Here is a 26,916-nt window from a genome sequence, read left to right as displayed (position 1 = left end):
AACAATTGAAATATTGTAAAATTCATATACTGTAACTAAAGAAACTGAAAGAACCTCCCTCACATCTTGTTGAAAATATGGGTGTGACTACCAGATGAAATATACGTATGCATGTTGAACTTCTGTCACACCGTACTTACCCAACCGTGCTTATTAGAGGTGCGCTATCACTGCTGTTGTTGTGTAATGTCTAGCAAATGTGGCCACTGTGAGAGAGGTTAAAGTGACTACGTACAAAAAACCATCGCTGACCGTAGATCAAACCAGTATCCTCCACTCACCTCTGCGGCTGCGCACCATATACACAGACTCTACCGTGATGTTTTTTTCTCTCTTTTTCTGTTTCGTCAAACATAGACGTCGGGCTCCCCTGGGAACCACGTGAACAATGGGCTGGGGGAGGCGGCGGGAGGTGGGGGAGAGGACCCCTTCGCCAGCACCCTGCGCTTCCTCGAGGATTCCGACGACGACTTTGACCCCAGCTCCGTGCCGCTGGCGCAGCACACGTCCGGCCAGCCGTGCGACATCCTGCAGCAATCCCTGCAGGAGGCCAACATCACCCAGCAGACGCTGCAGGTGCACACAAGCGTGCCGACTCTTGCACTGTGTGGCTCGCCAGTTTGGTTGTGTTGATGTGAACGGACTTTGTACTTTGGTTGACTGTCCCACTTCACTAAAAATGTAACGATTTGATGAATTCTGATGAAATTTACAAATTAATTAACAAATTTATATTTGTTGTTTGGCCTTGTGATGCATGTCGACTCTTGTAGTATCTGCAAAGGTTTCCATGAAGCAAATCCCGCATGAATTGGAAATAATCCATTCTTCAATATAATTGAATTGGTGCTGAAATGAATAAAAAAACATCTATTGATCGGCACCCATTTTAAACTGGAAGACGCTGGAAATCGTCTCCCCGACGTGGAAATGTCAGCACAGTGCATGGCCAGCGTGACACGATAGTGACAACGGTGGCACTGTCAAGGCTTGCCCACATTGACCTTGGGTCTGGTTCTGTTGTATTGTGCTTCTAATAGCCAATTTACATCAGCCTTAAAGAAATAGTTGTAACCGACCTATCAACTCGAACAAAAGGTAGAAAATTGTTGTTAGTTTCAGAGTGCATTATTTCAACAATCTTTCGGTATTTTACAAGGTCAACAACATTTCGGGTAATGTACTCGTAGTTAATGTGTCAGTTGGTAAAATTACCAGTGGTACAAATTTTCATTAAACTCTATGCTAAAAACCCATTTTGAGCCTTGTGTGTGAAACATGTTTATTATGCAAATGATATCCATCTTGTGCCCGAATGTTTTGAGCTATAATAGAATAATAAATTAGGTAGTCAATAGTTGCAGCTCTTCATTGAAGTCTGTATCCTCCGCATAAGCATTTTCATGAGCGAATCATATCCTTATAGTTCACCTTAAAGTTGGTTCATTCTTGTAGAGAGAAACCTATATTTGCATGCACCTGTCTTGAAATTATTATAAAAATTTACGAGTTACTAATAAAGAATAGTAAAAAAATGAAAGCTTCTTGCTGCTCAGATGAGTAGTGGGGAGTTGTACTCATACCCTTAGGCTGCCTTGAACCAGGTGTAGAAATTGCACATTTTCGTGGCAGGGGCTGGTCTCTTCATGGGACAACTACTTTGGGCTTGCTACAAAGCCACACATATTTACTTGCGCTGATAGTTAACAAATGATAATCTGTAATCAACTCGGGCTGTCTCGCTATTTATGAAGCCCATGCAGTGTTTATTGTCTATATCATGCTGCAGACGCCATTTTCTTTTGACAGCTTGGCTGACAAGACGGTGGTATGATCGCATTTGGACACGATGAACCCACACTGTTTTGAAAATTACATTGTATCTGGCTAAGTTGTGGAATTTCATTGGCCAATATGTGAAAGTCTACTGGTGAATCTTTTGACATAAACAAAATATTTCTTTGGGACATGTTTATTCACAATTATGGCCAGTAAATATCTTTCCTGGTCTTCTGAATGAATCGTTACATGCCTCTAAATATATATAAACATTTTAACACGCATGTAAAGCATTTGTATTACACAGACCTTACTTGGTCGCATGCTTTTATCACATCTGGGATTCTGCCGTGTTGAAATTTATTTGTGCCTTTATTGCATGTGCAGTATTTTTTGCTATTTCTGTTTCAGCAACATATACCCAAAGGGGCATATATTTAATAAACAGGCTTGGATGGCTTCCTTTTTTAATAATTCATAGTGTGGCCATACAGATATCCATTACCACTTACGACAGCTCTTTGTTGGAAAGGGCTCATGGGTCGCTGGTTGGGTCTAAATTGACAACGTTACACATCACTGGCCTTGGTGCAACATAAACATGCACATCGTTAAATATACCACCCTTTGATAACTGAAAAAAATTCTCACAATTATGCTCATTGAATTTTCTGTGACGTATATACACGTCATTTTGAGTAACATTTAAAAGTTAAGTTTTCAGTGGAAACACGAGTTAAGGGAAATGGATTAACTCACACTGCAATTAATGTAATAGGCCTGCTGAGGTGTTACATATCATTCAGCAGCCCATTACGCTACAAATAAATAATCCATCTCCCCTTGCTCACACAAGCAGTGGGTAGTGCTTGCTTCTCTTGGTGTTTCTGAGATGGTGGTGGAGAGTCCATATATGGTAGGGAAGAGCCTTTCCATAGGATAACTACTGGTGACTTTCCCACAAGGTGATACTAATTTTGTAGCCTCCATAAGAACAAACGTCTGAGGAAAATTCTATCTGGGTCTAAACCATCAGCCTTTTAATGTATGTATGTTGAACTTCTTTCGCACCGTACGTCGCCATCCATGCTAATCGGAGGTGCGGGGGGAAGGACAACAAATTAAACACAAAAATCTTGAAAGGATCGTACTAAATGTCCAGAAGATAAAATAAAAAATTAAAAGAGGATACAATGTGTTTCTGAAGTGTCAGTACCAAGGCATTATTTTTTATCAGAAAAATAACCTGCAAATTGCCTAAAATATGACTCACTGTTTCAATACCCTTCACACCCACTCGCCATGCTCTTTGAGTTTGCAGCATTTACACGACTGCAGTTCATTTGCTTGACATGCCTGAAAAAATACGCGCCCTTCAAAGCCAGCCACATTTCCAAGTCGTTGTGCTTTTGAGTTAAAACTTTGCTTTCCTGCCCCGCTCAGGAAGCAACGCTGGCGCCGTCCGCTTCGTTGGAGAGCCAGGGCGATGGGGTTGTGGCCGGCGGCGGGGACCCAGCAGGGATGGCACCACACACGCCCGCAGCCGCTGCCGCCGCTGCTGCCGTGCCACCCGTGCAGCCGTTTGTTGCCACGGCGCACCCTCCTGCTGACGGCGCTCAGATCTTTGCTCCGGGTGCAGCTGTTGACCTGGGCGGGCTCGGACAACAGGCGACCATCAGCCTGGTGCAGCAGCAACAACCCCAGCCCGGCGCGTTCACAGGTGCAACACAATTACCCTACTGAATTCCTCGTATTATTTATACATCTCTCCGGAGAGTAAAACTTGTCCATGGTGTCAATAAAGTTATACAAATCTGGTCACACACTCGCCGAATTTACAAGATGCACCGCCAACTTTTGCTGTAAAATGACACGTGGGGAAATAAATATGTGTTGATAGTTACTTTTAGCTATAAAAGAAGAGCAGTTAGAATTGGTTTACTTCTCCAGTGATAAACTAAGTGTGTCCTCAAAATATCAGGCTAACTCAGCGGTGGTGGGGGGGGCTTCCCAGGTGATCCGTTTTCTATACAAAATCAAACGTTATTTCCATGAGACTCGTTGAAGCTCCATTTGGAGCTTATATTGCGTGTGTTTTTTTTATACAACAGAAATATAAAAAAGGCGATAAAGGTGAAAAACCATCAACTGCTAAAAATCATAATCCAATTCTCGAAGGTGCAATCGATATCTGATCAACAGTAGTTGATATGTAGTACGCTACTAAACTGGGACTGGCTTACAAAGCAACATTGTTGCGCAGCGTGGAGATGCAAATAGCAAGTCAACATTGCTTTCCACTGTTGAGCTTTGCGAGTGCAGTTTTCAAAATGCTTGAATTTTTTCTGACATTTTTAGTTGTCCTAGCCAAAAGCATCACCCCCACCCCATGATATTTGCCCACATTTCAAGGACACAAGATACAGGGTGTCCCAACAGTCAGTGTTCAGGGTTATTTCATTATTTTAACACTGGCATTACACAATTTAATTATTTGTTGTTTAAGTGAATGTTTTATCTATTATTAATATCTATTTTTCTTTGTCCTGTGGGGTTACCTTAAATCTGTTAATTATGAAACTCAAGCAAGAACACTTAATTAATTGAGACAAAATATTATTGATGAATGTTCAAAGAAAACGCTTCTAATATAATTCATCCATACAGTGATCTTCATGGAACATTGACAATGTGATGAATCATGGACAATGTGATGACTCATTTGGAGTCTCCTGTGCATTCATCTATACATCGTCACAGCTTTCACCTGTTCACTTGTTTCTGCGTATTTCTGCTACTTGTCTGCCTGTGCTTCACCTGTACATTGCCTTGTCTGACCCTGCCTTTTCCAGGTGGTGTACCTCAGTTCATCCATCAGCTGGGCATAGGCAATGTGGCCCTGCAGGCTGGTGCCTCGCCCGCTGCGCCCATCCAGGTGCTGGGTCCCTCTGTGGTGGCGCTGGGCCAAGCGGCTGTCCCACCTGTACCGCCACCCTGTGCCAGCCCCCAGCAAGCACAGCAACAGGTGGGTCTCCCTGTCAAAGAATTTGGAGGGGGGTGGGTAGGAATTTCCCACTAGAATCTGTTCGTCGTAGCACATGCCTGTATGTATGTATGTTGAACTTCTATCGCACCGTACGTGTTAATCGGATTCGCGATTTGGAGTCACTGGTTCATGAATCGTGTCGATTTGGGAAACTCATGAACTCGTTTGGCTGTGAGCTGGCTGGACGATATCGGTTCATAAAATGAGTTTGCGAACCTGCCCTTCTTGCTGTGTTATTGCATTGACATCGGCTTGTCAGGCGGAGCTTTGCTCTTCAGTCACAGACACAAACTCGCCAGTGCTTAGGGTTTCCACCTGTCCTGGTTTTCACAGGATTTTCATAATTTAGGGGCTTTTGTCTTTGGACATCTTTAAGTCTTCCCTAGACATGAATAGTCCTGGTTTTTGCCAATTATAAAATAATGCCCCACTCAAGACAATGCATTTACATGTAGCTCTCATTCCACTATTATGAGATACTGTACTCTTATGCCCATGATATATCCTGTGTTTTTTACATGGGGGGGGGTTGCTAATGATGTGGACTTGCCTAATGTTAAATTACGTTTCTACTCAATTTTGGCATGAGCATTTCACATTTTTTTGTTTTATTGCTATGTGATTAATGATTAACACCTTTATAACCGGGCATATGAGAGAAATACCCCTTATGCGATGAAGCAAATGAAAATATATAATTTCTGTGTGACCTCATGACTTAGCTTGGGCCTCCCATAGGTGACTCATCTTATAATCCATCTCTGCTTCAGAGGCCGAATAATACTGATTACATATGCAACTATATTTAAATTCAGGAAAGCCTTAATCTCAAGACTAATCTTTCTTTATTTGAATGTTTGGCGAATTCCTGTTAAGCAGAGTTTTGAATGTTGGAGAAAAATAGTGTTCAGCGGAAAAAAACCTAAGTATGGGATAACACTCTAATAGTCCAAACACAGACAGGTTCTTGAACCTGGCTTCTGAATTTCAGTTTGGCTATGTCGCAGGTCATCACGTCTGGGAGTATCACTAAATGTTGAGCCACTGACCCTTGCCTCAAACGTACTGGTTGAAGGCAGCCAAGTGGGGTTCCAGGTTCAACCACCTCATTTACCATGTTGGTTTCAAGAGGTGATTATGCGCTCACCCTTATGGTTTCTCTGCATGCCAAAAGAGGGACCTTTGTCTCCGTGTATCCTGTGTGCAGGGGGGCCTGGTGATTCAGAAGGGCCTGTCGGTGCAGATCCCCACCGTGAATGGCAGCCCAGCGTTGTTTGGAACCAGCCCCGGCCCGGTGGGCGCCCCCGGTGGCCACCAGGCTGCTGCCACGGCGGCCGCTGCGGGGGCTGTGCGCCCAGCATTCGGCGGGCACGTCGCGGTGGTGCCCACTTCTGCGGCACCCCAGGCTGTGGTTTTGCAAAGGCCGCAGACGCCCATCCAGCCCAAGCCGGGCCCCGTCACCATCCAACCAAAGCTGGTGCAGATCAGTCCCAAGAGACCACCGGTGCCAGGCAGCCCTGCGCTACAGATGCCCGGCAAGGGTCAGAAGGATGTGACTGTTCAGCAGCAGCAACAACAGCAGCATCAACATCAACAACAACAGCAGCAGTTCTTGCAAACAAAGGCCGGGCAGAGTACTGTGCTGCAAAATCACCAGAGTACCACTCAACAGCAACAACAGCAGCAGCAACAGCAGCAGCAGCAAGCATCAGCCATCCGTCCCCCCATTAGTCTTCAGATTGTGAACCAGGCAGGCAGTTTTGTCATCCAGCAGCCTGGTGGTACCCAGGGCCAATTCCTCATGCCCGTGTCAGCTGCGGGGCAGACACTTGGTGTTAACGGGCAGCTGTTCAACACGCAAGCCATGAACCAGCTGCTCAGCCAGACCACTGTGAGCCAGTTACTCGGCAACCCCACCGTTTCGCAGTTACTCTCCAACCCAGCAGCGCTGTCGGGGGCACCGATGGCGGCCGGGCAACTCATCTCGGCGCACGGCGGTCTTGGTCAGGTGCTTGGTGGGCACATCTTGACGCAGCAGGGGGCGGCGCAGTTGCTGGCTACCAGCTCGATACAGCTGCAGCATGGCCAGGTGGCCTTCCAGATCCCCGCTCATCAGCCTGGCATGGTGGGTGCTGTGTCCCAGTTCGCCACACTGCCTACGTTTTCAGCGCAGCAAACGGTGGTTTCGGGCATCGGTGGTGGGTGTACGAGCGTGCCTGGGCAGCTGACTTTGCTGGGCGGTGGCAACCTTGCCACTGGAGGCCCCCAAATAACCGTGCCCACTGTAGCGTCGTCACAAACGCAAGCATTGGTTTCGCCACAGCAGCAGCAACTGTCAGTGCCCATAGCTAATCAGGCTCCTGTTTCTATGGCTACAACTGGACCTGTTGGCAGTGACGGGATGTTGGGATCGCCTGCATCGTTATCTCAGCAACAGCATCCAGGACTAACACCGGTGGCATCGGTGGGCTTGAGGCAAGTCTCCATGTCCCCGGTGGGGATGTCCCAGAGCTCGGGCCGGATTACTCCTGTGTCGGATCGAATGACTCCAGCACAGGAGAGGATGACCCCTCAGGGCGGCTCCTTAGCTGGGTCCGTTCCCCCGGCTCCAAGCCCAGACTCTGTCCAGCATCGATACGAACAGGTAAGGGATCATCCTACACGTATGCAGGAAAGCATTCTTGCAAACTCAAATCTTGGTGGGTATTGACATCATGAATTGTTCTGTCTGAAGGTGATACACTTTAGGGTCCCCTTTTTTCAGGGGCTTGTGTGGTTTTAATGTGGTTACCATTTTAATGTGGAAAATGTATGTTGGCTTTAATTAAATGAGTAAGGTGTTGCTAAATACTTGTGGGAATTGTCGTTATGAATGAGTTCTGTGTCGTGTACATGACAGCAGTGGCACCTGAACTCAAAACTGCGCTTATTTTTAGCCCGACCTGTGCATGAATGAGTCTGAATTTGGTATAGTAGCCCCTCTTAGCATTTATACAGGATCTGAAGCCCTTTCATGTTTGTTTCAAAAGAGTACAGCTCATGAGGTTATTCTGTTACGTTTTGAATATTTAATTAAAATATGGAGCCATAGAGACTGTAAAGTATCAGGTGATTACTCCAAAAGAAGCCAAAGATAAGTGTGAACTGGCAGGCACCTCTTGGTAGCCCCATGTTGGCCCTTTAGAGCAGGGATCCCCAACCACCGGGCCGCGGACCGGTACCGGCCTGTTAGGAATCGGGCCGCACAGCAGGAGGTGAGTGGTTAGTCCGCACGTGGCCCGCCCATTATTTTATTTACCACTTCCGTCCACGCCTCTTTCCCGCACTTCCGCACTTGTCACAGTTTTGGTAAGCCCGCAAGCTAACCCCTAGCCAAGATGAGTAAAAACAAACGTTGCTGGAGTTACTTATTTGAAAAGGGGAAAAGACCCAATGATGAACTCCCCGCCCCCCCCCCCCCCGGTCTGTGAAAAAATTGTCTTCCACGAAACCGGTCCCTGGTGCCAAAAAGGTTGGGGACAGCTGCTTTAGAGGGCAAGGATCCACGAGCATCGAACAGCCTTTCTTGAGCAGGCAATGCTGTCGTGAGGAGCAAACCTTTCTGGGACAGACCTGGCGGGTAGGGACAGAATCAAAATATTAATTTAAACTGGAGGAATCCGATGAGCTATAACGCTCTTTTTCACAGATGTCCGGTGGTGGCTGATAAGAATGTTACAACAACACAATACAATAACACGATAGTTGTACAAAGTACAAGTAAGGTAAACAAATCACCCAAAAACATTCACATGAAACTAAACCATCCCCATTCGACCAGGCAAAGCCTGCTGAGGTATTAATTCAGAAGTGACCTGGCCACAAATGATAGCTCAATAAAGTGCCTTGTGGAAATTTATAGAAGCACAATAAAATAAAATAATCTCAATTCATGAGACGAGAGTGTCCTTCCAAGAGTGATTCCCACTTCACAGACTGAATATAGGTGTGACCTGCTCCCTCCACGTCCCTTCCACTGTGCAGGGCTGAAATAAAGGTAGGAGGGGGCGCATAATGTTATTTGAGACTGCCTGAAGGGTGACCAGCATACTCGAGAGAAGCTGGGTTCAGGTCCTCTTGTTTGGGAGGCCCTTGCTGTAGTCTTGGATGAGTTCTGTCTCTTATTCCACATTCACTAATGGAATTGCAAAAGGTTCTATACCTGGAAGTGGGTGCAGGAGGTTTTCGAGACACAGAGAGGTACAGGAGCAACTGGAGGGGGAGGGACAGCATCATGATGTACAGAACATGCAGATGGCTGCCTCAGATTAGAAAAACTATTTTCACTTGCCTGGATTGGTCTAACATTGTTTGCGAAGGGGGATGAGCTGATATATGTGGGCTCACCCTCCCTTCCCTTTCTCCATTTTATCTGCAACTGGATAAAAGCGATCATATAAAAATTGATGCATGTGTGGGTTAACTTACACTATCCCAAACAAAAATCTATTTTATATATTGTTGCCCTTTTTTATTGTGTAAAAATAGCCCTGAAGTCGACCTACACACAATGCAACGATGAATGCAGCATGGATATTTGTTGTTGAACAACCAACCTTAATATCATCATTATGAGTGTCATCGTGGCAGTGCTGATGTCACTAACGTAACTCCCACGCATGTTAATAAAACATAATTCCGGTGATATTACTAGCACCATCCTTGAGCATGTGAGTGTAGTTTTAAAGGATTTTGGTATAAACGAAGCTTAAAACTTGTGAGACAGTGCTGGGAAAACGTCCTATGTACTTATTTCTAAAATATGAGGTTTGTTTTTCGGTATCATTGTCTTTTAAAATTGTGTCATAAGTGGTCACAAAGAGCTTTCTTGTCATATCTGAAATTGGTCAAATCTGTGTTTACTGAGATTTTTGTTCCTCAAAAGTCTCAAGGTCAACCAAACTTGTCAGTTCACTTTGGGATGGTTATTCTGGGTTTTACCAAGACCATGTGTGTCAATACGCTTATATTAGTTAGAACAATTTACTCGCTCGTGCATACATAACGAGGTGGTCACATTGCGTTTTCATTTCGATGCGTTTCCACAGACTGTGACCAGCCAGCAGAAGCCGGTGATTGTGACATCGCAGGGTTCATCTCTACCTCAACAGGGGGGGCAACCTCTGGCACCACCGCAACCGGTCTCCGGCCAGACACTCTGCCAGCCCCAGGCCGTGGTGACGCAGGCCATGATGGGCCCAGCTTCTGCCGCCCCAATGATGGGAGGCCAGCCGCCGTCGCAGGGAGTGTTGTGCCAGCCAGGCCTCCAGTCGGCCACCGAGCAGAGCCTGCACGCTCAAGCTGCCATTGCCCAGCAGCTGCAGTTGCAACAGCAGCAGCAACAGCAGCAGCACATGATGGTACAATCACACACGATGGTGGCACAAGTGGCTGGTGGGCAGCCTCAGTTGATGGTGCAACAACAACAGCAGCAGCAAGTGATGGGACAGCAATCTCAGGTGATGGCCCAACAGCAGCAGGTTCTGAGTCAATCTCAAGTGTTGGGACAGCAACAACAGGTGCAGCAGCAGCAGCAACAAATCTTGGGACAATCGCATGTGATGGGCCAGCAGCACGTAATAGCACAGCAGCAGGTGATAAGTCATCCGCCGCAGGCGCAAGCCACGCTGCAGCTAAGGTTGACGCCAGAGCAGCAGCAGAGACTGCAAAACTTGATACTGCAGCTGAAGAACTTGAGTGGCGTGCCCAACCCGAACCAACAGCAGAAGATGCTCATGCAGCACATTCAGCAGGTCAGTATGTGGCATCACTTGGAGGCACGAGGTCCACATTTAAGTGGCTTGTAGCACGGTTTTTTTCTGGTTATGCACAGTAATGAGACGAGAGCTTGCAGGAAGCTACCCATTGGCTAATAGGAGATAGTCTATATAGTATTGGGCTGATTGGGATTGAGGCTACTTCCTGCCTGCAACTGAAGCATAGATGTTAAACAATACTTGTCTTGGAAAATAATATCATTTCGGGAATATACAAAAATGTGGCTTTAAAGCTGGAAGGTGGCCTTAAAATTACATAAAGCTGCTTCCAGTTGAAAATGTATACTACTTTGTATTCCCGAATGTTGCTCTCTTGATTAGTGTCCATTATGTTATTGTGTGACAAGTGAATGTATCAAGGAATTAAATGTGGAAAAATTATATAAAGCTTGAAAATTTGGGAGTTTTTCCGACTGCATTGATTTGGTCTAGTGTGCCTAACCTTAGTAGGACTGCATTCACACCACTGCCGGAGATAATGGGGGGGGGGGGTGACACGTGCCCCCCCAATGATCATTGGGGTTTATTAGTAATTAATCCGCATTTTGCGACCCCCACTGCCACTGTGTAGCATATTATCATGTGCCAGGGACTCTATGAGATGATAGGACAATAGTCCTGAGTTCATAAATGGCAATAAGTAATGGCAAAGCAGTTTTAAGTGACTCACAGAATTTTGCGCAGTTGCGTATACAGTAAACGACTTCCCTGAAGGTATTCACCTTCAGCGAGCGCGATGCTGATCACACAACGTGGTTCGAATTCGACCCTCGATCGATGGCTGCGCCATCGCAGCACACGCGTCGAATAAAAAGCAAGGGACAAGTCCTTACTAACAACTCCTATCATTTTTCATTGCTGGAGGGGTTACTCCCCCTACCTGAAAATCCTGGCTCTTGCCATTGATTCACACTGTCCACTTATGGGGTCATGCTTTTGTGTTATGTGGCCTTGTGGTTTATATATATTTACGTCGGCATTAAAAGTATTTTTTTTATTTAAGCTATGTAGTTAAAAGTTATTTTTGCAATGCTTTTCACAAGATTGTGGCGCAACCATTGCTTTTCTTACGATGGCTGTCGGCATGTTTCTCACAGTCTTGAATACCATGCCGTAACCAGCACACCATAGAGCATTTGAATTAAAACGAGAGCACCAAGAAATTTACTTCGAGGCCCTTTACTCTACCACACTGGGGCCCTGGCATCATGTCTATGCACGTCACCCGCAGCCCTGAGTTTCTCGGTACTTTATCATACTAGGGCATGGTGGTGGTTTCTTCACGCTGCTTGTGTCCTGGGCCCAAGGAATGTAGTTACTTCAAGGGAGCTGTGGTGGTGCTCTTGGGGGGAACTACCTTTCCCGATGGGGTTATTTTACGTGACAACCTCTGAGGCAGCAATTGTTCTGTCACAAAAAATCTCGAGTACATAAAATACTGAGGTGCTCTTGACTAGTGGGTAACATGAATAGATGTGATGCTGGGGGGACCCCATTATAGTAGAGCACAGGGCCCAGAAAGGGCCATCTTTTGGAACGATGAGAACATTTTGTTTGGTTACTATGGCATGCTTGTTACGGGATGGTGTTCAAGACTTTGAGGAACTGCTATTGGGCACCTACACAAACCAGGTTTAAGAAAAACTAAATTTGTTATTTATGCAGTTTTGCCCAAGTATGTTTGTGAATCCCTTGGAGATTTCACAAATCCACTTTCATGTCACCCCTCCTGTAGCAGCATAATGAGACATCTTTCCACCTAATCTTCCCCTCCCCTCTGATACTCCAGGAACAACAAAAGATAATTCTTCAGGGGCGGCAACAGGCCCTGCTGCAGCCTACGCCGGGGATGATGAACCCAGGCATGGCTGCCCAGACCAACGCACAGCCCCACCAACAGACTATCATCCTCAGCAGCCCAATGGCACATCAGCATCAGCAGGCGCCTACCATCATGTCGGGTGGTCAGATGCAGGCGATCGCACAGGCCCCCACTGCGCCTGGGCTGGCTGTCAGGCCAGAGATGCAGCAGGGAACACAAATCGGCAAAACTGTTATCATGGGTAAGATACTCATGTGGTGGAGGGGGGAAGGAATTATAATTTTTACGTGTTTTTTTTTTTACCTGAAAATGTATTCCATGTGTGTTACTGGTATAATTTAATCCGACAAATACACTTAAATTCACAGCTCATTGAGCAGTGAATCATCCAGTGTGAGAGAATGGAATCGGATAAGAAAAGCAATCTGACCATATTAGACGAAAGAGTGCTCTACTAAGCAAACAAACAATTTGTCTTGCATACTCTGGCACACTGGAAAATACCCTACAGCTTCAGCTGTGTGCCTTCAAACAATACGAATACTTTTTTTCCTAATGTAACCCAAGTGCCGAAAGAACCACTGCTTCAGAATGTGTACTTGCATGTTTTAAACATGATGTTTCAGTCATTGAATGTGATACAGCAGCGTGATGGTGCTGTGCGTTGCCTTGTGTACAGCAACCCAGCCTGGCCAGATGTCCATGGATGGCAAAACGATGCTGCTGGGGACTTTGGGGACGAGCCAGTCGGGAAAGGGCCAGCCCATGCTGCTCAAGCCTCTGGCTCCACAGCAGACATCTCAGGATGTGAGCCATACTTAGCTGCATTCAACTTGTGCTCAGACAAAGCACCTGTGATCAGTACTTAATGGTAAAGTAGCGTATTTGCATAAGGGATTTAACTTTTCTTATTTTTTTTTGCACAATAATTACTCGTTGATGTAATGTCATTCATTCATCTGTCTTTATAGCAATGACTTAGTCCGGAGATTTCTATAAGGATCCTGTAATTTTCTTTCAAAAAGTATTTTGCTTGTGGGAGAGCTTAGGTGGTACCCAGATAAAATCCATGCATATAGAGAGTAACTGACTTTATTGCTATCAGCTGCCCTACTTTTCGGCCTCGTATGTTTGAGAGTTTAAAAAAATGCACGTGTTCTATCCACCCATGATTTTAGATCACTTTATTTTATGTACTGCCATTTTGTTAAAGAGCAGCATAGTTTAGCATTTTGCCATTTGTAGAAACTGTTTTTTGCCGATACAATTAATTAGGACCCTTGTTTTTGACCTAAAAGTGTATTTGTTATATATAAATGTTGTCCTTTCGCACTGTATGTAGCCAAACGTGATAATCGGAGGTGCGGGGGAAGAACGACAAACTAAACACAACAAATAGTTGTAAAGAAATTAGTTTTCAATTTAGATTTAAAAGTGCATCGCTCCAGTGGCTTCCTAACTTGAGTGTATATTTGATTTGCCAGAATGGGCCAACATGGCACCATGCTTTGTGAAATTCAGTATCCAGAATAAAATGTATGTACGTTGTATTTCTTTCGCACCGTAAGTAGCCAACTGTGCTAATCAGCGGTGCGGGTGAAGGACGGCAAACTAAACGCCAAAAGCAAAATGTTATTGTTGCTATCTAATGTGGTGCACTTCACTGTTAGAGTGCATGGTTTAAGTGCTTTGTTGTAATTTATTACAAACTGCATTGCAATACGTATTGCACAAAATCAACACCTGAATTACATTAAACACCTTGAGTTACTGTTTCTTCTCGATTTTACTGCTACACTTATGATTATGCAATATGCTATGTTGCATTATTCTGTTACTCAAGAAGTAGTATCCTTCCAATAAACTACAAATTGCTCACGTTTGTTGGGCATATTCCCAGCTGAGCATTTCAACTTGGGTGTGAGATCTGGCCAGGCCACTTGTGAAAGCTGACTCTGGTGTTGACACGATGGACAGGTGAAATCTGGCACTATTGCCCGGCTGCCCCTAGGGCTGAGGAAGGGACCCATACAGATCCACATGTTGAGCAAGGTGTGGCTCCGTTCAGTGCTTCTGCCACCCTTTGCACAGCTCATGAATCCTGGAACACCTTTAAAGCAGCCGGTGGACTTGCGCATTGTGCTCCATTTCCCTCCACCTTGGAAAGATCTGCTAGTTGTAAATAAGGTCGTTTGTAGCTCGATCGGTTGAGACCCACTTGTTGGTTGTCATCGTCATGTAATGAATCGTGTCTGTCTGCGGCAGGAGGGTCACATGGGAGGAGTGAAGCGGACAGCCCCTGTGCAGCTCACCAAAGAGAGCCTGTACGTATTCACTTTCAGGCTCAATATACGCCATGTCAATATACACGTCTTGCACTTATACGGCAGAATGTTATACATCACAAAGAGAATACAGATGGTTATCTATCGGCTTAACTCATACTAATCCCGTGCACGTCCACACTGCTTTGGTGCTTGCCACAGGCCCCCCTAACACCCTATATAAACACGTTGTCTCGTAATAACTCTCTTCAGACGCCTCAGTCATTTTGCTGGAGCAGTCAACACCTGATGACGGTTGCTTTTTTTGCTTCCGAAACGTCGTGATTTAATTTAATGTATTTACATTTTTTACCTACGTGACTTTACCGAAAAAACCAGAGTATGAATCCTTGCAGTAACGAAAACTTCAAATCTAGAATATTATACAATTTTGCTTGTTGAAGCATCTAAATATTATGGGGTAACAATACTTGGGGGAAAGACTTAATTACGAGGGAGGGAGTGACAAAGAAAGAGGAGTGTTTTTTTTTTTCTTTGATTTTTTTAGAGAACAAAAAAAGTATGAAACTAAATAGCGAAATGTACCACAGAGACACAAAGTCATAATTGTAGACGAAAATAAAGACTACATTTTGGATTTGAACTTAAGGGAGTCGACAGTTCTAACGTTTAACAGTGTATGGATAATTTTATTTGATGTCACAACAGAAATTGATTATTGCTGGACAATGTTTTTGTGATCTATAAATGTGCTTTATATAACCCACTATTTTGAAAAGGTTATCTTCGAACTACTTTTATTGGCCGTATAAAGAGAGTTTAGTGCCGAATAAAATGTTACTACCTCAGGTGGTAACGACAAGTGATATGTCTGGTCTGGCCCCACTATAACAAAAAAATATTGCCGGAGCAGAGGGCACAGGAAGGAGAGTAAATCAAGAAGAGATGGGAAAGCAGGTGGCACAACGTTGTAACGTTTTCCTGGCTCTGTTTCTTCACGGCTCGTTGACTGACATTGCTGGGCACGCTTTCCCACAGCTTCCTGGAGCAGCTGCGTAAAGACCAGGAGGCTGTGCTGCAACCCGAGTACCGGCGGCCATTCGGCTCGTACCACGACGCCGTGCGCCGCCTGCTGCCCTACCACCTGTACCGTGGCACCATGCCCTCCATGCATGAGTTCAGCAAAGGTGAGGCACGAGTTTTGTGTGTGTGTGTGCGCATTGGCACTGGGGAGCGGTAGTGTAGCGGTTAGCGCGCTGCGCTATAAACCTGGCGACCCGAGTTCGATTCCCATTCAAGGCCAACACCAGTGACGATTGTCTGAATCGGTCCTGGGCCTCCCCTAGATCGAATCAGCCTCAAAGGAATACCTTTGAGGCCGTGGTGCTGGCCACCCACCCCTGGTGTACCATGTCGCAAACAGCACTTGCCCTAACTGTCTGATATGCCTGTACGGGAGATATTTGTCTATTGCATTGGCACTGACGAGACAAAGGCGGCTAGATATGGTGCTGGTTACACGATACCCTTGTGTGCTGTCTTCACGAACAGCACCTTCCTAAATAGTCTGTATAGGCTGTACACGGGCGTGGTCTGTGTATTTATGGGTAGGTTATACTAACACACACACAGCTGAAGGGTAGTGGGGACTTGGTCTTGCTGTGGTTCACGCATTGTACTTTGAATCTTAATTCATCTCTCGGTCACAAAATATTGGGTGGTAAGTGGTATCAGAACCTCGTCTGTTCTTGCCTTCGGTTTATTTGGCCTTAAAGGATATGATCAACATAAGTATTGGGGAGACAGATTGCCAAGAATATTTAATATTTGGAATCCCCTCTTGTGCCTTGTTAACCTAAATAATTGCTCACAAAACCGCCTTCAGTAGTCCATCAAGCTGACAACGGGGATATTTGTGTTCATGTTTGTACATTGAATTTTGCTTTGTGTAATTATTGACTGTCAATGTTCGAACCGCAGTGGACGAGGAATTTGAGACGGTCTCCACTGAACTGCTGCATCGTACACAGACCATGCTCAACAAGTACCGGCTGCTGCTGTTCGAGGAAGCACGGGTAAGAAAGCTTCGGGATTAACAAGGACCCAGTGTGTAGCTAGGATCTGTTTCTCAAATGAGGGCTTCTTAATTAGGGGTTTGCAGGCTCTTCGGTGAATGGTTGTGAAATTTACACAGAAGAGTTTCGGTGGAAAAATCCTGCATCTGTGCATGACATATTGGCATGATGGCACCACTCTAGTTGTCCACTAGTCTTGCATTAATGATAATACTGGTAGGAACCTCCTGGTTACACCAACCCACAGGGGATTATTGTGTCCGTCGTGCAGGGAGGGGCTGGGTGGGGAGGGGAGAGTGGGGAGGGGCTGGGTGGGGAGGGGCTGGTCACCCCGTGGTGCCCTTATAAAACTCAACGTTTAACCTACTCACGCCGGCTTGTGCCCGCCCTCACAGTCGGGCATATTTGCGGAATACACCACGCCGCCGATGACCCTGACCATTGACCGAGCAACCCAACATTCCTACCAGCTCCCTCCGCAGGAGGAATGTGTTAGTCATCACATTGCAGTACATCGCTGGAAGTGTCTACACACAAAACCTATATTAAAGCATGCTGCAGATAGCAAAAATATTGAAAATCCTGTCTCGCACAATCGTATTTGGTGTCGGCTAGGTTGGTGGTTGGTTATCATCCTGTTTGTCTTACTTTCCTTTGAGCTTCTGCACTACATCCATGGTTTAGAATGCTTTAATGCTTTGCCAAGATTTTTTTTTACGTCATTTATGAATTAATAATGAATTGCATGCTGGTGCCATGGCCTACATCCCAATTCGGAAAAAAAAGAACTGCAAGCAAATTATTATTTTACAAACTTAATACTCGCTTTGTAATCTTGGCTTGTCGACAGTTGCCAACAATTTCCTTGCAAAAGAATGCGTGCGTGAAAAAAAAATATTTTGAAGTAACTTTGCCTCTCTGTGTTTTCCTCACTAGTAGAGTAGAATACACTGAGGAAGCTGCCCCTCGGTACAACGGTTGTTCAAATTTTAGCATGCTATAGAATGCATCGCGTCTCATCGAGTTCTTGTGTTGCCCTGACAGAGAGAGAGCCCGTCTGCAGAGATGGTCATGATGGACCGAATGTTCATCCAGGAGGAGAAGGCCGAGCTCATGAGCGACAAGCGGCTGGCCCTGGATAACCCTGGTATGTACGGTAGTAGAAGAGAGGAGGGATAGCTTCCCGCACCTCCGATTAGCGTGGTTGTCTATGTACGGTGCGAAAGAAGTTCTACATACGTACGTACATATAGCCCAGATCGTGTTTGCATCATGGTAGCCAAACGGGATTTGGAAAGTTTTGGGTAAGATTTTCATGTTGGGAACAGAGGTTTTTTTAGTCTCTACATGTATTGTAAATTTTGTGTGGTGTGTGTTTAGTATGGTGGTTTGAATGTTATGTATATATTGGTGTGTATATTTTGAATGTTAGTTGTATGTATGCTTGTTCAAATCCTCCATGTAAGTCTGTACAAGACGCCTCGCTGATTATTTGGACACGTCGAACTGTTGTCTCCACAGCTGCATACCTGGCCTCTCTCTCACGCGCGACGAGTTCGACCACGACGACGACGACGATCCCATCAACCCCATCAACCCCGTCGCAAGCCCCGTCGCAGGCCCCGGCGCAGGCCCCGGCGCAGGCCCCCAGCGTGGCCAGCGCCGTCACCTCAGCGAGTGCTGTTACGGAGCGAAGCTCCACTCAAGTGACACCCATTCGCATTGTCATCAAGCAAGAGCGCATGGTGGGCTCGCCTGATCGGGCTGTCGCCGGTGCAGCCGATCGAGCCTCCACATCCGTGCCAGCAGCCAACCGGACGTACGTAGCCAGCAGTAGCGGCGGCCTCAAGCTGAAGATAAAACAAGGCGACGGATATGGGGTGGTGATCAAAAACACCGCAATAAAAACAGAGACAACAGCCACGGTACAACCACCACTGCCTCCGCCGCCGCCACAACAACAGCAGTCGATGGCAGCCCCAGCCCTGCCCTCTCTTCAACCAACACCACCCGCAAAGAGGCCGTCCGAACCGATTCTGCCCATAGCAAGTAGTGGGCAGGTTAACGGCTCGGCAGACCTCTCCCCACTGTTGTTGCCTGAGGTACGGCTAGGGGCGAGGGGCGCAAGCGGGCATAAGCTGGCTCGCCTGTCGTTGCCGTCCGAGGAGGGGCGCGGCCGCCTTGGCCAGACCGACACGCTGCTGAAGGTGGCGAGCGGGCAGAGGGGAGGCGTCATTAACTCAACGTTCACTTCCTCCTCCGAGACGGCCAAGGGTAGCATTGCCAGTCTGCCTGCTGGCGCCTTCAACTCTGCTATGGGCGGCGCCAAGGACGGCCTGGCCATCGTCAAACCCGTCGGAGTGTTTCACGCTTTGCCAGCGACCGTCGACGCCTCCAAACCAACCCTCGGAAGTGGCAGCAGTGCAAGCAGTATGCTGACATTCAAGCCCGGCAATGGCATGAACACTGACCACACGCCGCCCGCGGTGGCCAAACCCAAGCCGGACACGGTACCTGAACGCTCTTTGGAGCGCACAGTGCTGCAGCTCCCATGGGAGTTGCCAGCACGCCTCCGCCTTAAAGTGGCGGACGAGGCCGTGAAGATGGCGGCCGTGGCGGCCGTTGCACCTAGCCTGGGCGACGAGGACGATGGCGACGCCAGCTTTTCGAGCGACAGCTCGCAGGACGATGGACTGACAGAGCACCTGCAGAGTGCAATCAACAGCATCCTCGACCTGCAGAGGCCACAGGACCGAGGCGGAGGTGGGCCCACCGGTGTTGGTGGTGGCGTAAGCGGCGGGGGTGGTGTGCCCAGGCCGCCCCCACACTTACGGCCACTGCCAGCCATCGTGCCCAAACCGCCGCACGGGCTGCCCCACAAACCTTTCCCCGTGGACTTCCCACAATTCTCGCCAGGCCCCGCACCCGGTGGACCCTTGGACTCGGCACTGGAAGAGGCTGTTAACAGCATTCTGGACAGCTGACGAATCCCACCAACCGAGGTTGGTGAGAAATGTTTTGTGCAGCCACCGCCGTCCGCCCGGTGCCGCAGAGCCCGTCGAGAAATAGGGCGGAATGCGCGGCATACAGGCAGTAGGGGGTGGCACACGTGGTCAAATTTCAACACTCGTGTCCGTCGGTCTCGTTCTCTCTTCGCAATCACGTAAAAACCAGCCTGCGAGTTTTTCTTCGGGAGGTGGTGGTGGTGAGGGGCTGGGCCCTTGCAATGGTCAACCGAGAGATGGGAAGGCGGGAGGTGCAGCAGCGTCGCGAGGTCGTTGAGTTACTTGTCGTGGTGCCCAATGATGATTTGTTGTAACGTGTAATGCGGTTGCAAGATAAATAGAGTAGAACTTGAGCAGACGATTTGCCATGAGCCACTTTTACTCTACTTCTTTTGTGTGCGCAATGGTGCGTGAGTGTGCATGAGTGCTCATTTGGATGTTTATAAACTATGGGAGTCTAGGCAATAGGAAAGTGTCTTTTAAAGAAAACAGATCTGACCTTAAGTCAGCTTATCCATACATTTTCTTATGAATGTCAAGTATCATAAAAGCTGTAAGTTTTATTTCTTAATAAAGTTGCATTTATTTTTCAGTTTTATTCACAGCAAATCATGCCAAGGTGGCGGCACGGGTTTGGCACGTAGTACATTTCCATGATGCCAATATAATTAGGAATTGTCTGTTTTTTGCGTGTTTTCAATGTTCTTATTTCTCATTGCACATTCCAAATTCCCATGTTTAAAACATCATGCAAAAATATTTATGTAACAAAAGCAGGTCCGGTTATGAAACAATGTAAACATCCCATTTGATGAGAGATTACGAGAAGGTTGTGAATTAGCCTCTGTGTTGCGATTTTTTTGCCTGCTAGCATTTTTTGCCCATGTAATGCATACAATCTCTAGGCTTCCTGGAACATTACACATCTTGACCACAAAACTAAACGCATTGGCAAGACATTTGGTTTAAGCAAATTAACATTTATTCCTGTGTGTGCACACATTTGTGCCTTACACAGTATTGTGTGCACAAGTTTCCTTTTACAGAAATAGAAATGACATTTAACGTAATCTATAATATGGCTCTTCAGAATGTACTGACTTTTTTCCAACCACATGGTGTTTGTAAAAGTACCATGTGATAAAAACTTTATTTGAAGCTTTTGTGACTGCAGGAATTACTCTTTGGTCCTTTCGGTAAAGTCACGTAGAAGGAAAATAAATTAAATAATATAATATGACGTTTCGATTGCAACACAAGCAGTCGCGTCATCAGGTACAACTAAATTTGAGAGAGAGACAAAACACAGACACGGAGACACACAGACAGTCTATGTTATGTGTCTCTCAGAGTCTCTGTGTTGTCTCTCTTTGCTTGTGTGTCTCCGTGTCTGTGTTTTGTCTCTCTCTCAAATTTAGTTCTACCTGATGATGACTGCTTGTGTTGCAATCGAAACGTCGTATTCTATTTCATTTATTTTCTTTCTACGTGAATTTACCGAAAACCATAGAGTACCATGTGATAACTTACGTAATCTATAATATGGCTCTTCAGAATGTACTGATTTTTTTTTTCCAACCACATGGTGTGTAAAAGTACCATGACATCACAATTTCTAAATTCACTAATACACTCTCCCAGGTTAAAAAGTGTCCCATTTACCACCAACAAACCAAACAAGTTTAAAAACTAAAATGTAGAAACATGCGTATTAATATAGAAAAAGGCAAATTTTAGTAGCTTAAAAGGTAATCGTTTTGCTACAATACCAGTAGGTGAATAATTCTGCAGCTTACTCTCACGTGTGATACACTCTTGCGTGCCTGTGCACTTATCTGAGGAGCATCAAGTAATTCTAACACTAGTATGTGATCTAATTCTAGATTTGAAGCTTTAGTATGTGATCTGTAGTTTCTCAGATGCCTGCAGCATTTTGTTGAGGAGGCCATGGAGTGTGCAGTTGATTCGTATAAACATGTGTCACTGTAAAAATTGAGAGGTTTTAATTTAAGCAGGCATAATTGTTCAAGAGCACCAGATAGCATGTATGGTTTAATTTCCTTTGCTGAAGGGACAGACTGGGCATGTAAGAATTTATGGAAATAGCTTATGTTCACCTTGGTAAGCATGGATTTTTTCGATTCATGAAAAATAAATGCACTTGTTATAAGTGCAATTGTGCAGATAAGATGGAGGTTAATGAGATTGTAAACCAGACGAAACACCTTTTGCAAATTAATGACCTAGTGCAGATATTTTAAGGTGGTAGCTTTGACTCCAACCCCCCAAAAAGCCTTTTATATGGCACCTGTGTGAGATTATTACGACCACAAGCAACTAGGTGATGCTCTATTTTGGTTAATTGTACGTATCATTTAGCAATGACACGTACAAATAAAATTGTTTCTTTCGAATTAACTTATAGTATCTTACAATTTAAGTGTTGTTGAGGCGATACCAGAGTATACATATGGCTAAAATGGTTATGAATAAGATTAATGTATAAATACAGTGTAATCTTACATTGTTACTTACAATGTAATGCAGTAATCAGGTATAATACCAAAAGCTAGACATTCGTTTTAAAATTACATTTCTGTTTGCTGACCGCGTGGTGGAGCCGAACACTTTCCTCATGGACGTCCACGTAGGGTTGGGTTTTTTGTTCATCACTCGCCAGTGGGGGGGGTTCCAGTACCGCCTGCATCTTGTTTTATTTGCAATGTGCTCCAACCGTTGCTGAACGCGCTGGACGATCTTGGGTGGTAGCCCTCGCATGCTTGTGGACAATAAAGCACGGGGCAGAAAATACCGTCTTCCCAGACGAGAACTGGCTTTGAACGGAAAATTTGCCAGTGCATTGACCATAATATCTCGTATACAACATCTGCTCGTGCTTTTGAAGCAGATCTGAAGCAATGTGTATTGGCCAAAATTTACGAGAAAATGTTTGTATTTTGTTATGCGCCTGCCCCACTGGGTATCTCTTCACTGTGCTCTTGAGTGTATGTGTATCTGTTTCTGGTGGTTGTTTTTGCACGGCTCCACATGGGTACTTCACTTTCTTGGACTGTCGGGGATTCCACATCATCAGAGAAATATATTGGTGAAATGGTTTCAAATGATCAGCTCCCTCAAATGTGCTTCTTTAAAGCAACTTAGAAATGTAGGAGCTATGAAGTATTGCCAAGAGCATTGATTGTGAATGAGCGTGGAGTGTAACGAAAGTGTCGCTGTTAGCGTAACTTATGGACAGTATCGGATCGGTGTATGCTTTGGTGTAGGTTGTCGAGTGAGTGACTCGAAGATGACCGATGTAAGTCCCTACCCCTATCAATCGTCATCCTCAAAAAGTTTGGGCGCCTCTTGTCTCCGTCATTTACAATTTGGGCTCGAAAGCCTACGTTAGTGGCTGTTGAAGAATAACTTGAAGGTTTTCCTGAAGTGAAATGTCTGCAGCTGAAAATATATTTACCTGGTAGTGTCTTGTGTTGGTGGAAAAGTTTACATAAACACTTTTTTAGAAGCTGCATAAAACAAGCAACAATTAAATATACTATATTGTATGACAGATTAATAATATTTGCCAATTAACTGTGTCTTGCTTTAAAAAAATGCATAAGTTAAAATATTTGTTGACACTTGCAAGGATTTTGGCAGATTTTGGCAAACCTCGGCGGTGATGCCACAGAAAAAGTTAATTGACGATTACAGTTCAAATTTATATATCAATTTCATGCTAAATAATCTCAATATTTACAGAAGCTATTAAGAGACGTTGAATAAGCAAAAGTGTAATGTGAAAAAGACGACAAAGGACAACTCACCAATGGTCTGTTTAACCACATTTGTTACAGCGTGGCGTCCTCCAGTGCCGAGATGTTCTGTAAATGGGAAATTGATGGTCATGAAGTCGTCTTCATAAACTTGGCTTGCAAACTGAGGCCAGCATTTGTTTAATCCTGTGCTGCATGCCCATCACAGCCTTGCTTACCCCCCTCTCCCCCGTAGCAAATTCATACATTTGGGCCTTTGTTATTGTGACATCCTGAATTGTCCTGTTTAGTTATATCAGCTGTATATGCAGAATATATAGGAAATCTATGTCTTGCTGCCACAATGGGAGGTTGGATAATTGGAAGCTATGTTAAGTAATATTATTTCAAGAAATTCCTCACTGAATTTTAAGTTAGTCCCCCCCCCCCCCACAATAGGTTTCTACATTGGGCTATTTGGCCAGTTCAATTTTTTTGAGTATTTTGAATGTGTAAGGAAACTGGAGTTCCCAGAGAAATTAATCAAATACGAGGAGAAAGCAAAGTATCTTACAGATGGTTAACAAAATCTAGTTTAACTGCCATCTTATGGCCTTTTAGCACAGCAGGATTAAGAATCTTACAATTCTATGTGATCCACCAATCCTCAACTCCAAATTGCAGAAATATAGGCATGCATTGTAATAATTTTGGTCCCTTTAGAAGAAGCCTGCATCTGATGTAATCTAAACCACAAATTCCAAGTCCTAATCTCAAATATATATGTAACTCTTCAATCTCTAATCCCTACCCTTCGGAGCAAAGAACAGAAATGTATTCTTTAATGGATGAATGTAAAAAATTGGACTTTACCTATCAAAATTGTTGGATTGAATTGTGACCAAAATTATCCTACTTCATGCCTCAGAACAGGAAACGCTATGACTGTGGCTGTGGCAAGGTGTGACTAAGGTAAACAGTCCTAGCCCCCGATGTCTCATCGTTTGATTTTTCACCTAGACTCCATTATCTCTTGTGCACGTTAACAGTTAATTCAATCAAGAAGCCACCACTGTAACCCTGAAATATTGGGGTTGCACATCACTGTTGAATTGTGCTCATTACACCTGTAAAAATTAATAGGATTAGCTTCTCACTACAGCTGACGTAACATTAAATAATCCACTTTTAGTCTGTGTAGCTGCTGTTTCCACGAGAGTTAAAGCTTATATTGTCAAGTGGCTTCATTGAACTTGTACAATGAATAACGGGTTAGTTAAAATAATAAAACATTTGCAACTGGGAGGAAAAACACATCAATGTTTTGGCTGCCTGGCCTTCAGACAATGATATTGAAAGCTCAGTTATGTATAACCTTTATCCGAGAGTTAAGACTGCCTACGCCACCAATCGGTGTTTTGACCAGTTCCTTTTTCGAGACAACCTCAGTGCAGAAGCACAAGTGATGGTGGGAGACTCATTCTCACGTAAATTTGGTCGATATACAATTAACGTGAAAAGCCATTTTTGTTGGTCATAGAATTATGAAAACTGGATGTTCAAGGGAACGGAAGGGGCTGTTGGGACATAGTCCTCATTTAGTTATTTTTAGCCCCCCAAAAAAGATGTATATGGTAATATATTTGCGTGACCACTTTTGCTCTTGTTTAAAATAACTTAGGTTCGCAAAAAAAATTCAGTCACTAACCGTTATTCCGCCATAGTGAATGCCAAATCGGATTATAACATTTAACGTCCTGATGTGTATATATATTTTTAAAGAAATAAGATTCAAATACGTTTAAGGATTCAAGTTGTGGTCAACTATCATTAGCATTGATCGATTGCAAACATTGTAATTGTTTTACGTAAAATTGCTTAATTGGATTGTCTTGAGAAGCCGTGCATTTGGTTGTAGTTTCCAGAATGTGCTGCATTCTGTGGAATCTACATAGAGCCGACTTTATGGGGCTATGGTTGTGCCCCTCACTCCAGTCTCTTGGGCATCTTCACTATTGTCTCGGGAGCATCTCACCGAATGGCTTCATTTATGAATCTGGTTTAACTGGCCCCCAATGCACATTGTGAGCATTCACTTTTATTTTGGCTGAATTGTGCCATATTTGTATCTTTTTGTCTTTGAATGTTTTTGTTTCGTTTTACCCGATGTTTTTTTAGCAATGCTTTTTTTGTTACCTTAATTTAATTTGCCAGAGTTTGATACTAATGTGCAGTAATATCAGCTGTTCTCATCATTACACCTGCTTCAATTCACAGATCATTCATAAATATAGTCGTTCTCACAGGAGCCTAGTGCTTATCCCACCACCCAACCACAGTCCTCATCGATAAATTAACATAAAAGTAAGCTGAAACATTGCTGAAAACACAAATGAACAAACAAGCAATGGGGTGGGCTTAAAGAGTGACATTAACTGTACTTGTGTTCTAAATCTTGCACCCATGATGATGGTGATGGTTAGCGACGACAGCGGATGACCTCGTGGAAGTGACGCGACTTGAGGCGTTGAGGTGTAGGTTCATTGAGACGGTACGGTTTTTCTGGCCTACTTGACGAGCGTGTACAGGCAAGCGCTGTGTAAACTCTTTATTTTCTCCGGTTAGATTGTACTTGATTGTCGTAGCTACGAAACACTAAAAAAAATGTTTGTTTCACCGTTCTCTTAAAATGCTGGCTACTGAGCCCATTTTCCGTTGAACGTCCGAGGGGCGGCAGGAAAATAGAAAAATAGAAAAGAAAAATAAAAAAGCGCGCTTTTCGTGCGTGTTTTAAGCCATCAGCTAAAAGTGTGTGTCGTTGCGTCTGAACTGTCAAGCCTGTGGCAATGCTGTACATAACTAGGTTGACTTAGAGCCTGCTTGTACATAGCAGGTCTGCCTGGTGATAGCTTTCATTTTTGAGGCCTTTTGTTGTGTCTGTGTTTTAAATTGTTCATATGCGAAGCGTCTCATTATAGTTCTACAGAGGGTTAATCTATATGTTTGTAACATTACTTGTGACCGTTCACTTCTCTGGGCAGATCAAACATGTTTTGTACACATTTTTACTGAGACCAGTATTTATGAGAAGACATGTTTTTGTAATAAAAATGACTTTTTTATTTATGCTGTACTATGAAATAAGATTTAATTCTTGATGGATGCGATTGCTCGTTGTGCCTTTTTTTGGTTTGTGGGATGCACCAACTAACCAACCAAACACATGACATCATTGGAAAGACGAACACAAATTTTGGGAGTTAACCAATTTGTTCACTTTAATTGAACTCTCGCGGCAATTACCATTCACTATCATTGAGTACTTTGTAAGTT

At 44.7% G+C, this 26,916-nt stretch overlaps 1 protein-coding gene across 6 annotated transcripts in view; it reads left to right on the top strand.

Annotated features, from left to right (window-relative positions):
- The window catches only part of BICRA (BRD4 interacting chromatin remodeling complex associated protein), a 43,073-nt gene extending 16,357 nt beyond the window's left edge, over positions 1 to 26,716 (top strand). For all 6 annotated transcript variants that reach the window (XM_078602526.1, XM_078602525.1, XM_078602530.1 and 3 more), the window contains 12 exons: positions 358 to 576; positions 3,223 to 3,499; positions 4,632 to 4,804; positions 6,033 to 7,469; positions 9,913 to 10,617; positions 12,431 to 12,704; positions 13,143 to 13,270; positions 14,729 to 14,787; positions 15,787 to 15,935; positions 16,729 to 16,823; positions 17,868 to 17,970; positions 18,345 to 26,716. In XM_078602526.1, the coding sequence (XP_078458652.1) occupies positions 358 to 576; positions 3,223 to 3,499; positions 4,632 to 4,804; positions 6,033 to 7,469; positions 9,913 to 10,617; positions 12,431 to 12,704; positions 13,143 to 13,270; positions 14,729 to 14,787; positions 15,787 to 15,935; positions 16,729 to 16,823; positions 17,868 to 17,970; positions 18,345 to 19,807 (5,082 nt within the window). In that variant the 3' untranslated portion in view covers positions 19,808 to 26,716. The remainder of the gene's footprint in view (positions 1 to 357; positions 577 to 3,222; positions 3,500 to 4,631; positions 4,805 to 6,032; positions 7,470 to 9,912; positions 10,618 to 12,430; positions 12,705 to 13,142; positions 13,271 to 14,728; positions 14,788 to 15,786; positions 15,936 to 16,728; positions 16,824 to 17,867; positions 17,971 to 18,344) is intronic.
- The last annotated feature ends 200 nt before the right edge of the window (positions 26,717 to 26,916 follow it).

This window comes from Lampetra planeri, chromosome 18 (genome assembly GCF_965212315.1).
Source record: "Lampetra planeri chromosome 18, kcLamPlan1.2.h2, whole genome shotgun sequence".
Lineage (NCBI taxonomy): Eukaryota > Metazoa > Chordata > Hyperoartia > Petromyzontiformes > Petromyzontidae > Lampetra > Lampetra planeri.
Note: the sequence above shows the minus strand (reverse complement) of the source record. Positions and strands in the feature narration are given on the sequence as shown.